At 47.9% G+C, this 17,122-nt stretch overlaps 1 protein-coding gene across 1 annotated transcript in view; it reads left to right on the forward strand.

Annotated features, from left to right (window-relative positions):
* CCNB1IP1 (cyclin B1 interacting protein 1) overlaps positions 1 to 17,122 on the forward strand; it is a 36,432-nt gene that overhangs the window by 16,385 nt on the left and 2,925 nt on the right. The window contains exon 3 of the mRNA XM_077456769.1: positions 8,778 to 9,099. Within this exon, the coding sequence (XP_077312895.1) occupies positions 8,778 to 9,099 (322 nt within the window). The remainder of the gene's footprint in view (positions 1 to 8,777; positions 9,100 to 17,122) is intronic.

A 17,122-nucleotide genomic window follows, 5' to 3' on the forward strand; every position in this document is an offset into this window, starting at 1 on the left:
GCCTAATTCACACCTGAAAAGGAGCCAAAGACCATACCATGGCCAAACTTTGCTTTATGGCACAGAAAAATGATCTCTTCCCCCCAACAAATTTAGCAGGCAGTGCCACAGTGAGACATTTTCAAATGACTAGCACCACACTGGAACTGCAAACTAAATGCTAGGCTCACAGTTGTGGCAGGGTATTACCCTTCAAAGAACCTGTTCGGCTTTCAGAAAAAAAAATAGGCATTCAGAAGGCAGTAGTATTGCCTCCTTAATACCTGTCCACTGCTTCTGTACTGTTCTATGGAAAATGATCCACCGCAGATTGCTCTTTACAGGTGTAAACTAGTCCTAAGGGCCTGTACACACCATGCCCACATTGGCTAAATATGGGCATGTGTCCTTATAGGTGAACTGACATCACCAGCATCCCCTTTGTTTATGGTGTCCATTTTATGAAGCAGTGATCAGCGGTGATCCCCAGGATTGCCGCTGATCACAACCCATAAACAGTTCATGAACCAGAGATAATCGGGGGAGAAGTGTTTGAATATATTCTCCCGCCAATTATCGCTGCACACTGAGAATTCCCATAGATTGACACAGTAACGCCCAGTTTATGAAGCTGCGATCTCAGCGCTTCACTGGCGTTCTGAGTCAGAATTCACACTCCCTGATTCACCAACTCAGAGGGGGAGAATCTGGGAGTGAAGAGAGAATCTGGGGGGAATCTTAGGAGGAAAGAGGAAGATTTTTAACTGAACTATACCTCATTCAGACCCCCCAACACTGTAACCATGTCCCCCTATCATATTTTTGTGTATACATGCATATATATATATATATATATATATATATATATATATATATATATATATATGAGTGTGTGTATATACATGTATATATAGTGTGTGTGTGTGTGTATACATATATATATATATATATAATAAAAGAAAAAGGGGGTAGGTGCGCTATGGACCCTAAATGTGAAATAAAATTAAGATACTATATATGAACAACTCAAAAACAGAATTAGAATCCTAAAATTGAAAAGGGGGCTGCCACTACCATGTAAATTCACCCAGAAGGTAAAAAAAGTGAATATATGCCCAAAGTGGAAGTCACGGCGCTCACCTACTGTTAATTGCACATAATGCAGGCTCACCTGCTATTAATTTGCACTTTGTTTAAAAAATGTATAAAGGTGTAACTGAAAAGTGCCTACGTGACAATATCTCATAAGATGTCTCACATCAAGTGATATACAAACATGAAAATGAAAAGAAACCAATATTATATGAGAAATATCAAGTGGGTATGATACATGTATAAATCCCTAACCATATGCATGGAAAAAATTTGTTGTGAAAAAAACTACTTCACATATAAACATTAAATTCACTTGTTGCGATTTACCAGAAGTGCAAAAAAATGCTAAAGTGCTTAAAGTGGTTGTATACCCACATTTTTTACTTTTACCTACAGGAAAGCCTATAATAAGGCTTACCTGTAGGTAAAAAAAATATCTCCTAAACCTGTACGGTTTAGGAGATATTCCCCTCGGTATGCGCCGCTGACTGCAGCGGTGCATGCGCACAAGGGGTTTCTCGCCGTCAAAATCCGGCAGCAGCCGAGCGGCCGGACTGAAATCTCCCGCGCGCATGCGCGGGAGTGACGATATCGCGGCTCCGGCCACTCACAGCGCCGGAGCCGCGATACCCGGAAGAAACGCCGAGGGAGCATGTCAGCTCCCTCGGCGTGGATCGGGCCAGATGTCAGGGCCTCGTTCTAAGGTAAGTATTTCATAATGAGCTAGTATGCGGTGCATACTAGCTCATTATGCCTTTTGCTTTGCAGGTTTAAAAAAAAAAAAAAAATGTGCGGGTTTACTACCGCTTTAAACATGCAAGAAAGTGCCTTATTGACAATAATGACAAAAGCCACTTCAAAAAAATGCTGCGTGCTGCTTAAAGTGCCATAGTGTATAAATTATCTGTCCTTGTGCGATTATAAAGTCGCAAAATTATAACGTGCAATTTTTTATTGATGTAAAAGTCCAACGGCAAAAAGGCAGGAAAAACAAAAAAGACAGTACAGCTTCAATAAAAGTTCTTCTCTAGCAAAGGTGACTGTGTGCTTTGATTTTCAATGGATTCCTGGATTACAACCGGTGCGATTTTTCGTGTGAAAAGACAATAATCCGCACTCACCAGCTCCCTCTCCCCTTAAGGGGTTAGTACGCCTCCACAGTGTAAGCCCCTGTGTCGCTGTGCAGAGCTGGTCCAGTTAAAATCGCCGCTATACGAGAGTGTGTTCACATTAGGCCACGCCCTACGCCAAGGCTCCAGGTGACGTCCGATGATGAAACGCGTAGGGCGAGGCCTAAGGTGAACACACTCTCGTATAGCGGCGGCGGTGGCGGTGAATTCAAAATATGCTGACACCAGTGGCGGCTGGTGAAGTTTTTGGATGGGGGGGCGCCAGACCCTGCCCATCATGACCCCGCCCATCATTTTGGCCCCTCCCACTTCTCACAAAACACGCCCCTTATGTAATCTGAAAAAAAAATTGGCGTGGGTTCCCCCCTCCGAGGGCATACCAGGCCCTTAGGTCTGGTATGGATTCCAAGGGGAACCCCCTACGCCGAAAAAACGGTGTGGGGGTCCCCCCAGATCCACACCAGACCCTTATCCGAGCACGCTACCCGGCCGGCCAGGAAAGGGGGTGGGGACGAGCGGGCGCCCCCCCCTCCTGAGCCTACCAGGCCGCGTGCCCTCAACATGGGGGGGTGCCTTGGGGGAGGGGGGCGTGCGGCCCCCCCACCCCAAAGCACCTTGTCCCCATGTTGATGAGGACCAGGGCCTCTTCCCGACAACCCTGGCTGTTGGTTGTCGGGGTCTGCGGGCGGGGGGCTTATCGGAATCCGGGAGCCCCCTTTAATAAGGGGGCCCCGGATACCGGCCCCCCACCCTATGTGAATGAGTATGGGGTACAATGTACCCCTACCCATTCACCTGTGAAAAAAAAGTACAAAAAAAAGCCCGGTCTTCTGTCGCCGCCGCCGCCCGTTCTTCTTCTTCTTCTTCTTCTCCTTCTTCTCCAGGAGATGTTGCCTCGACGATCTCCCTGGCCGGAATGCCAGGGACGCGCTGCGCTGCCACTTATATAGGGACAATGGGGCGGTGTCACATGGGTTGATGTCACATGGGTTGGTCACATGGGTTGATGTCACATGGCGATAGGAGACAGAAGAACCGAAGAGGGGGACAAGACCCCCGAAGTCGGAGGAAGAAAGCCGGGCTCCTCCGCTAGCAAAAGAGCTACAAGAAGATAGCGGAGGAGTCCGGCGAGAAGACCCCCGAAGACGGAAGACCCCCGGAGCTGTGCAATAAAATATTTTAACCCTGTGTTGTGTTTTTTTTTTGTACTTTTTTTCACAGGTGAATGGGTAGGGGTACATTGTACCCCATACTCATTCACATAGGGTGGGGGGGGCGGTATCCGGGGCCCCCTTATTAAAGGGGGCTCCCAGATTCCAATAAGCCCCCCGCCCGCAGACCCCGACAACCAACGGCCAGGGTTGTCGGGAAGAGGCCCTTGTCCTCATCAACATGGGGACAAGGTGCTTTGGGGTGGGGGGGCCGCACGCCCCCCCTCCCCCAAGGCACCCCCCCATGTTGAGGGCACGCGGCCTGGTACGGCTCAGGAGGGGGGGGCGCCCGCTCGTCCCCACCCCCTTTCCTGGCCGGCCGGGTAGCGTGCTCGGATAAGGGTCTGGGGGGGACCCCCACGCCGTTTTTTCGGCGTAGGGGGTTCCCCTTGGAATCCATACCAGACCTAAGGGCCTGGCATGCTCTCGGAGGGGAAACCCACGTCAAATTTTTTTTCAGAAATTTGGCGTGGAGTTCCCCCTTCAGAGCTCATTCTCTGATTGGCCACGGCAAAAGTCGCCTGGCCTGAGGAAACCTTTCTGGCTGTGAAAGCTTTTTGCATTCATTCAGCTAAATGCATGAACATTCTCAACAAAGTAGAAACTAGAAAGCCTTTATGCGGTGACTCACCTGTCTCACTGTCTGGCAGCTCCGCTCGGGCTAAGGAACGGAGCTGCCGACGTCACTTCCGGGTTTTGTGAAGCAGCCGGAAGTGACTGCCTGTCTAAGAATGACAATGCTCCCGCCCGTAGAATCACAGTGATTTTACGGGCGGAAGCTAGTCGGCGTTCTGCAGTGCGCCGCAAGGCGGGTTTTTAACCCGCAAATGAAGCGCCATGGATGCAATCTTGTGATTGCATCGACGTGGCGCTTCTCATAGTGCACTGTGACCGGCGCCACAGTACACTATGTCAAATTGTTAAATGACATTTTTTTTTTTTTTTTTAAATGTCTTAAAAAAAAAACAAAAAAAAAAAACGGGCCCTTTAACTTTTTTTTTTTTTACACCTAGGGAGAGGGGGGGCGGCGCCCCCTATGGGCGGGCTGCCACTGGCTGACACCCACATCCAGTGAAATGATATTTTAAACCTCTAATGTGTGAGTAGTTTTCTTTTTACCTTAATAAAGTTTTAAAAAAACTGGATTACACTATGTTTGCCCTATCTTACTTTTAATGAGGAACTGTGGAGGCGTACTAACCCCTTAAGGGGAGAGGGAGCTGGTGAGTGCGGATTATTGTCTTTTCACACGAAAAATCGCACCGGTCGTAATCCAGGAATCCATTGAAAATCAAAGCACACAGTCACCTTTGCTAGAGAAGAACTTTTATTGAAGCTGTACTGTCTTTTTTGTTTTTCCTTTTTTGCCGTTGGACTTTTACATCAATTAAAAATTGCACGTTATAATTTAGCGACTTTATAATCGCACAAGGACAGATAATTTATACACTATGGCACTTTAAGCAGCACGCAGCACTTTTTTGAAGTGGCTTTTGTCATTATTGTCAATAAGGCACTTTCTTGCATGTTTAAGCACTTTAGCATTTTTTGCACTTCTGGTAAATCGCAACAAGTGAATTTAATGTTTATATGTGAAGTAGTTTTTTTTCACAACTAATTTTTTCCATGCATATGGTTAGGGATTTATACATGTATCATACCCACTTGATATTTCTCATATAATATTGGTTTCTTTTCATTTTCATGTTTGTATATCACTTGATGTGATACATCTTATGAGATATTGTCACGTAGGCACTTTTCAGTTACACCTTTATACATTTTTTAAACAAAGTGCAAATTAATAGCAGGTGAGCCTGCATTATGTGCAATTAACAGTAGGTGAGCGCCGTGACTACCACTTTGGGCATATACATATATAATGTAGGGGGACTCTTTTTTTTACTAACATTAATCACGCCGTCTGTCAGTGTATTGAGCAGTGATAATTTATCACTGCTTAATAAACTGACATCTCAGTGTTTCTGTGAGTTTCTAGTACTGTAATCTCGTAAAGTCTCACGAGATTCCAGTATTAGGGGCCGTTCTCCAGTGTTGTAAGCGTTTGTAGATCGCTTCACTCCTCTGAAGGTGAAACAATCTACTCCGCTTCATAAACAGGCACACAGAGGAGAAAGATCTCCTGTGTGAATGCCGGAGAATGAAGCAGTGAATAGATTTCACTGCTTCATAAACGGACACCTATGTGTGCTGATTGGATTTTAATGTTTGGATAGAGATGGGTTCAGAGGATGCCCAAGCGCCTCTCTGTTACAGTGATGTGAAGTTTAGCAGGAGGAACCAGTGACAGGAGAGCTACAGGTGATCAATCCTCCTGGAACTGTTGGTTTCTCAATCTCAGCAAACTTCTGCGGATCATTTCACAACGGAGTGTAGTACAGCAGCATGGACCACAGGAGAGTTTAGTATTCTGTTTCTTCTTTCCAGGTTTCTTTGTTAAACTTGGGTACTTGATTCACTTTAACAATCACTTCTAATTGTAAATGCATGAAATTCATGATCCTTCTACTTTTTCAATTGAGCAATTATTATCCAAAGTTCCTTCTTAGGGCATATTCGTGTTTGTTCACAAAAAATCCTCCAATGAAGTTTGAGTTTTCACAGCGTTTATATGATCAAAAGTTACGCTCACAAGTATGAATCAGGGGCTGCCTCCATAGCTTAGTGTTCTGAGAGCATGCAGTGAGTGCTCTTTTAACACAGAAAAAAATGTATGCTGCAGTTCAGTGTTAAAACCGACTCGCTTAGCCACTGCAAATATGTTTAGGGCTAGTGGGAAATGATTAATGGGGAGGAAGCAGCGTGCTTAATTTTTATATCTTATTATATATATTATTTTATAGTATTTTGGCTACTTTGTCTATATTTAATTATGTATGTGAATGAAAGTATTTTTATTTTTTGAAGGCAATCTGTAAGTGGTGTCCAAGTCCACTTTTTCTTCTTTAATATATTAACTGCTTGTTGAGTCTAGGGGTATAGGGATAAAGAGTGATGCCGCATACACAAGACCAGTTTTCCCGTCGGAAATAAACTCTGAAGGTTTTTCAGACGGAATTCCGCTGAAACTGTCGTGTGTACACACGATCACACCAAGAAAGCGGTGACGTACAGCATGTACGACGGGACTAGAAAAAGGAAGTTAGCCAATAGCTTCTGTCTCGTACCTGCTTCAGAGCATGCGCTGTTTTTGGTCCGTCGGAACAGCATACAGACGAGTGGTTTTCCCGATAGGAATTGGTTCCATCAGAAATATTTAAAACATGTTCTATTTCTAGGTCCGTCAGAATTTTCTTAAAAAAAAAAAGTCTGATGAGGCATACACACGATCGGAATGAATCGATAAAAAGCTTCCGTCTGACTTTTTCTGTCAGACATTCCACTCGTGTGTATGCAGCATAACAGTTATCTCACTCCTTGCATCTGTATGCTCCTTTGAAGCTTCATCTCTAAAGCACCCCCCTGGCCACGGTCGCAAGAAACACCTCCTCCATGTACAATGAAGGCTTAATAGCCCTGCTTTGTACATGATGACACTCACTGCCCAGAGTTTCAGGGAGATGAGGAGAGCACCAGAGTGGGGGTTAACCCCTTCCCGCCGAGCATATGAAGATGTGCGTACTCAGCTTCCAGGGGTTATACCGGGATGATGCCCGCACCAGAAGGCATCATCCCAGTACCGTTTTTCACAGCGGGCGATTGGCTTTCCAGCCATAACAACCGATGTGGCTAAAAGCCGCTCGGCTGTTATGCCGGAGGAGCAGGAGGGGATGTCCCCCCTCCTGCTGCTCTTACCGGTGCTCCCGCTCAATCGGAAGCACCGATGCACAATCCGATGCCTCCGGCTGCTGGGCAGGGACTGGAATGAAGCTGTAAGCTGCTTCATTCCAGTCTCCTAATAGTAAACATGGAAGCGACGTCATGACGTCACTTCCCGTTTACTCGGCTGCCAATGGCGCCGAATTTAAAAATATATACAGTATTCAGAGTCGCCGAAAACTGCGATCTGAATACTTTGAAGTGTAAAGGAGGGATCGGGGGTCTTTTAGACCCCCGATCCCTCCATAAAGGGTACCTGTCACCACCTATTACTGTCACAAGGGATGTTTACATTCCTTGTGACAGCAATAAAAGTGATCAAAATAAAAAAAAAATCTTAAATTTAAAATAAAATAATTTTTTTTTTAAAGCGCCAGCTCTCCCCGCGAGCTCGTGAAGCAAAGAAAACACATACGGAAGTAAATGGTGTCCAAATCACACATGTGAGGTATCGTCGCAATCGTCAGAGCGAGAGCAATAATTCTAGCACTAGACCTCCTCTGTAACTCTAACCTGATAACCGTAAAAAAAAATGTAAGCGTCGCCTATTGAGATTTTTAGGTACTGTAGTTTGTTGTCATTCCACGAGTGCGTGCAATTATAAAGTGTGACATGTTTGGTATCTATTTACTCAGCGTAACATTACCTTTCACATTATGCAAAACAAATTGGGCTAATTTTACTGTTTCGTTTTTTTTTAATTCATGAAAGTGTCCCTTTTCCCAAAAAGTTGCGTTTAAAACACCGCTGCGCAAATACCGTGTGATATAAAATATTGCAACAATCGCAGTTTTATTCTCTAGAGTCTGCTAAAAATATATATATAATGTTTGGGGGTTCCAAGTAATTTTCTAGCAAAAAATATGGAATACAACTTGTAAACACCAAATGCCAAAAATAGGCTTAGTCGTGAAAGGGTTAAGGTAAATAGTACATCTTCTTCAGCTCCCCCTAGTCCTAACAAGAGTTTAACCCTTACAATTTAGGGGGCCCTCATTGCAAGGGTTTGTTTCTCCATCCCATAGCTTGGCTTTAAAGAAAAAAATCGAGTAGCTTGTTATGATAATGGATTGTTTCTTACATTGAACCCTTTCATTACCAGAGAAAATTTAGCAGCAACTTGACAAAATCTCTTTGGCTATTTTTCTGCCTAAATTATTTTTAAACATATGAGGTTTTTATTTTGTTTGATAAATATCCTGTTTGGGTTTTCAGGTTTTTTAACTATAGGCTTACATTTAAAAAAATGCGATTTTTTTTTTTTTAAAGTATATAAATTAAACAGACATACTGCCATTTTTAGGCTATAGTGGCTACTGCAGGCTAAACAAGTTTATTTTTTAAATGAATCCCTGGTCTGCATGTGATCACCGTGAATAGCTGTCACAGTGATCACATGACTGAGAGCCACACTGAATTGGTCTCAATATAAGTGTACTTTTTTTTTTTTTTTTAGCCCTATATAACTGGTAAATAATAATAAAAATTATGTCTGTTCCTTGTTGCTCCTTGAATCATTTAGATATACCAGGAACGGTTATACCAGGAATATAGTTACAGCAAAGCAGAAGGACATCTGAAGCAGGTGGAAAAACTGTATACTCATCAAATACAAAGCAAGGATGCAGAGATGGCTGCCATGAAAGGGGAAGTAAACTCTTTAAAGAAAATCTTGGAAGAATATAAAAGAAAATACAGCGAACTCTCAGAAAAGCTGATGGAGCGCAGTAGGCAGTATAATAAGCTCCAGGGAATGTACGATGGACTGAGACTCCGCAATATGGCCGTAGCTAACAGAGAGGCATCTTCAAATGGAGAACGAGCTCAACCGGACTTGTTTATGGGTAACTAGAGATGCAATGAGACAGAAGCTGAATTATCCTAATTGAGCTGCTTGTAGGGCTTAAAGTGGAAGTAAACCCATCGATTTAAACAGTTAAAAAAAAAGGCATGCCGGGAATGCTAACTGCACATTGGCTGTGCTCTCAGCCAAACTATCAAACCATCCAATGGCTGGTGTCATAACGAATCACATGTGCAGCACCATAGCAGTTGAAGATTAAACAGAGGCAAAGATGGCAGCTTCCTTGGCTGAAAATGATAGGGGAGTTTACTTCCACTTTAAAAGAAACTTATTCTCAGAGAAATTTGTGGTTTGCCATTTTTTTAAACTTTTGTTTCTGGAAAGACTAGTCACCTGATTATTATGTTGATTGATTTGTTTTAGCACTTTCTGAATCACTGACCTAAGGCTCGGTTCACACAGGGGCGACTGCGATCCAACTTCAGGTCGCCCCTAGTCGCCTCAGGTCGGACAACATTTAAAAATCAATGTAAGGCCGCGTACACACGGGCGGACTGTTCGCCCAACTTTGTCCGCTGAACAGTGTTTCAGCGGACAGTCCGCTCGTGTGTGGGCTTCAGCGGACAGTTTCAGCGGACAGTCTGACGAACAAAGTTTTTCGGAATTTCCGTAAGACTGTCCGCTGAAACTTGGTTTGAGCGGACAGTCCGCTCGTGTGTAGGCTTGTTCGAGAAACTAAGTCTCGCGCATGCTCAGAAAGAATTTACACGGCGAAGGTTGCATTGCAGTGTATTGGACTTCGAATCTCTCGTCCCGTCGTACGTGCCGTTCACGTCATCGCGCAAGTTTTCAGCGAACTGTTCGTTCGTCGTGTGTGGTCAAGTCCGTTCATGCTAATTTTGAACGGACTGTTTGACGAACCTAGTTGGGCGGACAGTCCGCCCGTGTGTACGCGGCCTAAGTGAATGAGAGCCGTCTTAATGCACGCTACTGAAGTCGCCTCCGACTTCAAAAGAAGTTCCTGTACTACTTCAATCCGACTTGTAGACGACTTGTACCCATTGATTTCAATGGAGGTCGCCTCCAAGTCGGATCTCTGTCTATACGGAGGAGACTTTGACAGAATTATTTGCTCTGAAGGGGGAACTCCACGCCAAGTTTCTGAAAAAAAAATTGGCGTGGGTTCCCCCTCCGAGAGCATACCAGGCCCTTAGGTCTGGTATGGATTCCAAGGGAAACCCCCTACGCCGAAAAAAACGGCGTGGGGGTCCCCCCCAGATCCACACCAGACCCTTATCCGAGCACGCTACCAGGAAAGGGGGTGGGGATGAGCGGGCGCCCCCCTCCCCTCCTGAGCCGTACCAGGCTGCGTGCCCTCAACATGGGGGGGTGCCTTGCCTTGTCCTCATGTTGATGAGGACAAGGGCCTCTTCCCGACAACCCTGGCCGTTGGTTGTCGGGGTCTGCGGGCGGGGGGGCTTATCGGAATCCGGGAGCCCCCTTTAATAAGGGGGCCCCCGGATACCGGCCCCCCACCCTATGTGAATGAGTATGGGGTACAATGTACCCCTACCCATTCACCTGTAAAATAAAAGTACAAAAAAAACACAACACACGAGATAAAATACTTTATTACACAGCTCCGGGGGTCTTCCGTCTTCGGGGGTCTTCTCGCCAGACTCCTCCGCTATCTTCTTGTAGCTCTTTTGCTAGCGGAGGAGCCCGGCATTCTTCTTCGCCGCCGTCCTCTTCTTCCGACTTCGGGGGTCTTGTCCCCTTCTTCGGTTCTTCTGCCGGGCCACTGCGCCTTCTTATAGCTCTTTTACAGGCGGTGGCCCGGTCTTCTGTCGCCGCCGCCGCCGCCTTCCGTTCTTCTTCTTCTTCTCCAGGAGATGTTGACTCGACGATCTCTCCGGCCGCAATGCCAGGGACGCGCTGCGCTGCCACTTATATAGGGACAAGGGGCGGTGTCACATGGGTTTATGTCACATGGGTTGGTCACATGGGTTGATGTCACATGGTGACCCCCGCCCCCTTATGATGTCACAGTCCTGGAGGATGCTGGGACTGTCACCATGGCATTGCGTCCGGAGAGATCGTCGAGTCAACATCACCAGGAGAAGAAGAAGAAGAAGAACGGAAGGCGGCGGCGGCGACAGAAGACCGGGCCACCGCCTGTAAAAGAGCTATAAGAAGGCGCGGTGGCCCGGCAGAAGAACCAAAGAGGGGGACAAGACCCCCGAAGGCGGCGACGAAGAAGAATGCCGGGCTCCTCCGCTAGTAAAAGAGCTACAAGAAGATAGCGGAGGAGTCCGGCGAGAAGACCCCCGAAGACGGAAGACCCCCGGAGCTGTGCAATAAAGTATTTTATCTCGTGTGTTGTGGTTTTTTTTGTACTTTTATTTTACAGGTGAATGGGTAGGGGTACATTGTATCCCATACTCATTCACATAGGGTGGGGGGCCGGTATCCGGGGGCCCCCTTATTAAAGGGGGCTCCCGGATTCCGATAAGCCCCCCGCCCGCAGACCCCGACAACCAACGGCCAGGGATATCGGGAAGAGGCCCTTGTCCTCATCAACATGGGGACAGGGTGCTTTGGGGTGGGGCGCCCGCTCGACCCCACCCCCTTTCCTGGCCAGCCGGGTAGCGTGCTCGGATAAGGGTCTGGGGGGGACCCCCACGCTGTTTTTTTCGGCGTAGGGGGTTCCCCTTGGAATCCATACCAGACCTAAGGGCCTGGTATGCTCTCGGAGGAGGAACCCACACCAAATTTTTTTTCAGAAATTTGGCGTGGAGTTCCCCCTTCAGAGCTCATTCTCTGATTGGCCACGGCAAAAGTCGCCTGGCCTGGGGCAACTTGTAAGTCACCCCAGGTCGTGACTAAAAGTCGTATTCAAGTCGTCTCCAAGTTGCCTCACAAAGTCGTCCTGAAGTCGTGTCGCCCCTGTGTGAACCGAGCCTAAGTAAGGATATCAAATGTTTTGACTGTGTGTTCACCTAACATATTTCGAGGTTGTAGCAGTTAGTAACTCAAAAAAGTATTGAAGCTAGAAACAGCCATGTGACTAGAACTTTTAAAAGAAAATCTGTAATGACAGCCAAATGTTTCTCCAAATACAGGTTTCCTTTACATTTTCTAATGTTGAACCCAGGGGCGTAACTAGAAATCACAGGGCCCCATAGCAAAATGTTGTATGGGCCCCCCCCCCCCCCCACCAAAAAAAATGAACTAATGCCATTAAACAACAGACTACCACACCCATGTGGCACAGTACCCAGGCAACGGCTTATATTAATTTTGAACAACAAAGTATGCAGTATACTCTATGCAGCCCCTGAAGGGAACACATTGCTGACCTCCAGGCCTTTTAACCAATTTCTGTTCTGTTATATAAAATGAAATAGTTCAACTCACCATAATGCAAAATCAGTGGGATCCCTGAGCGTGTCACTTGCCATCATCGCCTGCCACCAGATGCAGATTGTAACTTGTCAAACGTTGCGGAATGTCACCTACCACATGTTGCGGATTGTCACTTGCCAAGTCACCTGCCACACATTATGGATTGTCACTTGCCACGTCCTGGATTGTCACTTGCCACACATTATGGATTGTCACATGCCACGTCCTGGATTGTCACTTGCCACACATTATGGATTGTAACTTGCCACGTCCTGGATTGTCACTTGCCACACATTAAGGATTGTCACTTGTCACATCACCTGCTACACATTGCAGATTGTCCACTTGCCATGTCGCCTGCCACCAGATGCAGATTGTCACTTGTCACACGTTGCAGAATGTCACCTGCCACATGTTGCGGATTGTCCACTTGCCAAGTCCCGGATTGTCACTTGCCACGTCTCGAGTTGTCACTTGCCACGTCATCTGCCACACATTACGGATTGTCACTTGCCACGTCACCTGCCACACATTACGGATTGTCACTTGTCACATCACGGATTTTCACTTGCCACGTCACCTGCCACATGTTACGGATTGTCACTTGCCACATCCAGGTTGTCACTTGCCACGTCACCTGCCACACATTACGGATTGTCACTTGCCACGTCCTAGATTGCCACACATTACAGATTGTCACTTACCACACATTATGGATTGTCACTTGCACGTCCCGGGTTGTCACTTGCCACGTCACCTGCCACACATTACGGATTGTCACGTCACGGATTTTCACTTGCCACGTCACCTGCCACATGTTACAGATTGTCACTTGCCACATCCAGGTTGTCACTTGCCACGTCACCTGCCACACATTACGGATTGTCACTTGCCACGTCCTAGATTGCCACACATTACAGATTGTCACTTACCACATCCTAGATTGTCACTTGCCACACATTATGGATTGTCACTTGCACGTCCCGGGTTGTCACTTGCCACGTCACCTGCCACACATTACGGATTGTCACTTGTCACGTCACGGATTTTCACTTGCCACGTTACCTGCCACATGTTACGGATTGTCACTTGCCACATCCAGGTTGTCACTTGCCACGTCACCTGCCACACATTACGGATTGTCACTTGCCACGTCCTAGATTGCCACACATTACAGATTGTCACTTACCACATCCTAGATTGTCACTTGCCACACATTATGGATTGTCACTTGCACGTCCCGGGTTGTCACTTGCCACGTCACCTGCCACACATTACGGATTGTCACTTGTCACGTCACGGATTTTCACTTGCCACGTTACCTGCCACATGTTACGGATTGTCACTTGCCACATCCAGGTTGTCACTTGCCATGTCACCTGCCACACGTTACGGATTGTCACTTGCCACGTCCCTGGTTGTCACTTGCCACGTTGCCTGCCACACATTATGGATTGTCATTTGCCACGTCATGGATTTTCACTTGCCACTTCACCTGCCACACGTTACGGATTGTCACTTGCCACGTCCTGGGTTGTCACTTGCCACGTCGCCTGCCACACATTATGGATTGTCACTTGCTCTGCCACTTTCCTGCTGTGTCACAGAGTCAGCCAGCAGATTATCAGTCAGGCAGCAGAGAGATAATGTCATCTCTCTGCTTCCTGGCTGCCTGCACAGTGAGGGGGGAACTGCACTGCAGGGATGAGAGGGCGGCGAGAGATGATGTCATCTCTATGCTCCCTCGCCCGTCAGCTCCCTGATTGGCCAGCCCGCTCACGCCCACTCTCTCACCAGCGGACCGGCCACTCTCATCTGCCTCCCACTATCACCCGCGGAGCCCCCCGCGGGCTGCCCGCTCTCACCCGCGGAGCCGCCCGCGGAGCCGCGGACTACCCGCGGGCCGCCCGCGGACCGCCAGCTCTCACCCGCGGAGCCGCCTGCGGGCCACCCGCGGAGCCGCCCGCTATCTTCCGCGGAGCCATAGCGCCTGTCCTCACCGGGCCCCATTTGACTGCGGCCCCCATAGCGCCCGCATGTGCTGCTATGGCGGTAGTTCCGCCACTGGTTGAACCAGTGAATCATGTATATTGTGCCTGCCTTTCTGGGCAGCTGAATCCTGTTCAGAGAAGCTCCCTAAGATCTTTCTTCTTATCCTAGAAAGCTAAAAAAAGATGACTCTTCTAGGATAAGGGCCTCTGTAAGCGGAGGTTGTAGGAGTAAGGAGAGTCTGGTTTTGAGGTCCAGCCTTGGATATGAATCCTGATCTGATGGAGTATTGCGATAAAAGGAAGAAAGCTTTGAGGTTTTTATATACAATGGCTTTCTGTGCTCACTTCCATAAATGTATTATCATGTCTACCACATTAGACATGCATAATAGGAGAAAGGTGTTTTTTTCCTCCCTGCCACAACATTCTAATGAGAAGTGTCCATACAATATCCATATTTTCTCTTTCGTTCATTGACGGACACAGCATCTTCATCTTGACCTTAGGGTTATATCGCCCCTTTAGGAGAGGACTAGGCAGACAGTGTTAAAAATAGTAACACTTGCACAGTACCGCCCAGGGTGCGGTTCACTGGCTATAACCCCTCACACTGCATTCAGCAACTTTTTTTCTACCAAGTGTAGGAGAAGGACCTGGCTCCCGGTGGGACCATTGGTCCTGGGAATTTTTTTCTTTTTTATGGATTTTTGATTCCTGTGATCCACAATCAACAGCTGGGTGACAGGCTGGATAATATAGATCTCCCCAGCCTGGCCATCGAGCGTGAGCAGGCCCTAGCTATGTGCTGGGTCAGCCATGACATGCCCCGTCTGCCTCTGGGTCCTGGCAGGGGGCTGCACTGGGAGTCCGCTCATCCTCTTCCCTGTTTCTGGGCCATGGTGGGGTGTTTGTGCTGTGTGGGGAGGCCGCCGTGCGCTCCGCTGCCATTTTCCTGGGGCCGCAGCCATTTTTTTTGTAGCCACAGCCAGTTTTTTGTCTTTCAGACATTTTCTGGAAGTTGGACGGCCATTTTCTCGGCGCCCGCAGACATTTTTGCTGAGGCACCCGGTGACCATTTTCTAGTAGCCTCAGGTAGCTTTGCCTCTAGCGCTGGGTGCTTGTTTCCTTCTAGAACAGCGCGTTTTTCACACAAACACCTCGTGGATGACACAGGGGAGAGTGGACAGCAGCAACACAGCGCGGTACCTGGGTCAGGGTGGTGAGTCCTGCGGGGGGCCCCTCAGTCTGTGGCAGCTAGGAGGGTGGACATTTTGTGTGGCTTGCCTTAGGTCCCTAAGTGGTGACAGGAGAGTGTGGGTCAGCATGGCGTCCGAAGCTGGTGCTTCTTCCCCATACATCCCTGGTTCCTCTGCACCTGTGGTGCCTATGGACGCTCTGTCGGCGGTCCTGGAGGCTTTTGTTGCCAGGGTGGAAGTGGCGTGCTGGCGCAAGGGGGGTAAAAAACGCCCCCTCCCCCCACCGTCTTCTGGGGAAAGCTCTAAATTTAGACTCGGCCCTGCTGTGACAGGCGGCCCCTGTTGCGGACCAGGACCGTTCGGACGGTGAGGATGACTCCGTGTCCGGGTCAGCGCAGGAAAAGGCACTTGTAGGAACACTTATTACAGCAGTGCAGGATACCCTAAAGATGGAGGATATGACCGGGGCATCTACAGAGGTGTTGGTCCATTTCGGGTCCCACAAGCTGGCCCGCACGCTAAGGTGTTTCTTTACCCAACTTATTTTGTTTATTTACAACTTCCAGGGAGAGAAGCTATTTGGAGCCTTGCTGGATGACATTATTAAGAATGTTACTGGGGGTAAGAGTATGTTGCTACCACAGTCCAGAAAAGGTAAGGAGCCACGCCATAGGCAAGGGCCCTCCTTTTCTGCTGAGAAGTGGATTTTTCGTCCGCCCAGGTCGGCGGGTAAGCATTCCCAGTCCGACAAGGTGCCTGCTGAGGGACAAAAGCGTCCCTGGTTTCACAAGCCAAACAAGCCTCTGAGAAAATCTGTTACCGCATGAAGGTTTGCCCCTGCCCGACTCTTGGGTGGCGGGTCGCCTTCAGGAGTTTGCAGCCCAGTGGACCTCCCTACTTTTTGACCAGTGGGTCTGCGAACTGGTTTCATCAGGGTACAAGATAGAGTTTCTTTCTTGTCCACCAATCAGATTTTTTCCCTCCAACCTTCATCTTCTTCTGGCTCGTCGGGAAGCCCTGTTCGGGGCAGTACAGGACCTGCTGTTGCGCGGGGTGATAGTACCTGTACTGACGCCGGAAAGGTTTCAGGGATTCTACTCCAATCCGTTTGTAGTCCCAAAGAAGGAAGGGGTCCGTCCGGTTATGGACAGCTTTGTGAAGGTACAAAGGTTCAGGGTGGAATCAGTTCGCTCAGTGGTCGCTGCACTCCATCAGCGGGATTTTCTGGCATCCCTGGACATCCAGGACGCATACTTGCATGTCCCCATATGCATCAGAGGTTTCTGCGATTTGCGGTTGGGGAGTCTTGCAAAAGGAGATTCTGTCCAAATGGGACAAACCTCTGTTGTCCCTGGATTGTCAAATTCGGGTGAGCTAGCTAGTCAGGGATTCCCTGCTCTGGTGGCTGAGGTCACCGGCCCTTCGGTCTGGGAAGTCGTTCCTTCCTCTTCATTGGACGATGATCACAACG

Source organism: Lithobates pipiens, unplaced genomic scaffold, assembly GCF_037356315.1.
Source record: "Lithobates pipiens isolate NorthernLeopardFrog02 unplaced genomic scaffold, aLitPip1_a1.2 Scaffold_1, whole genome shotgun sequence".
NCBI classification, from domain to species: domain Eukaryota; kingdom Metazoa; phylum Chordata; class Amphibia; order Anura; family Ranidae; genus Lithobates; species Lithobates pipiens.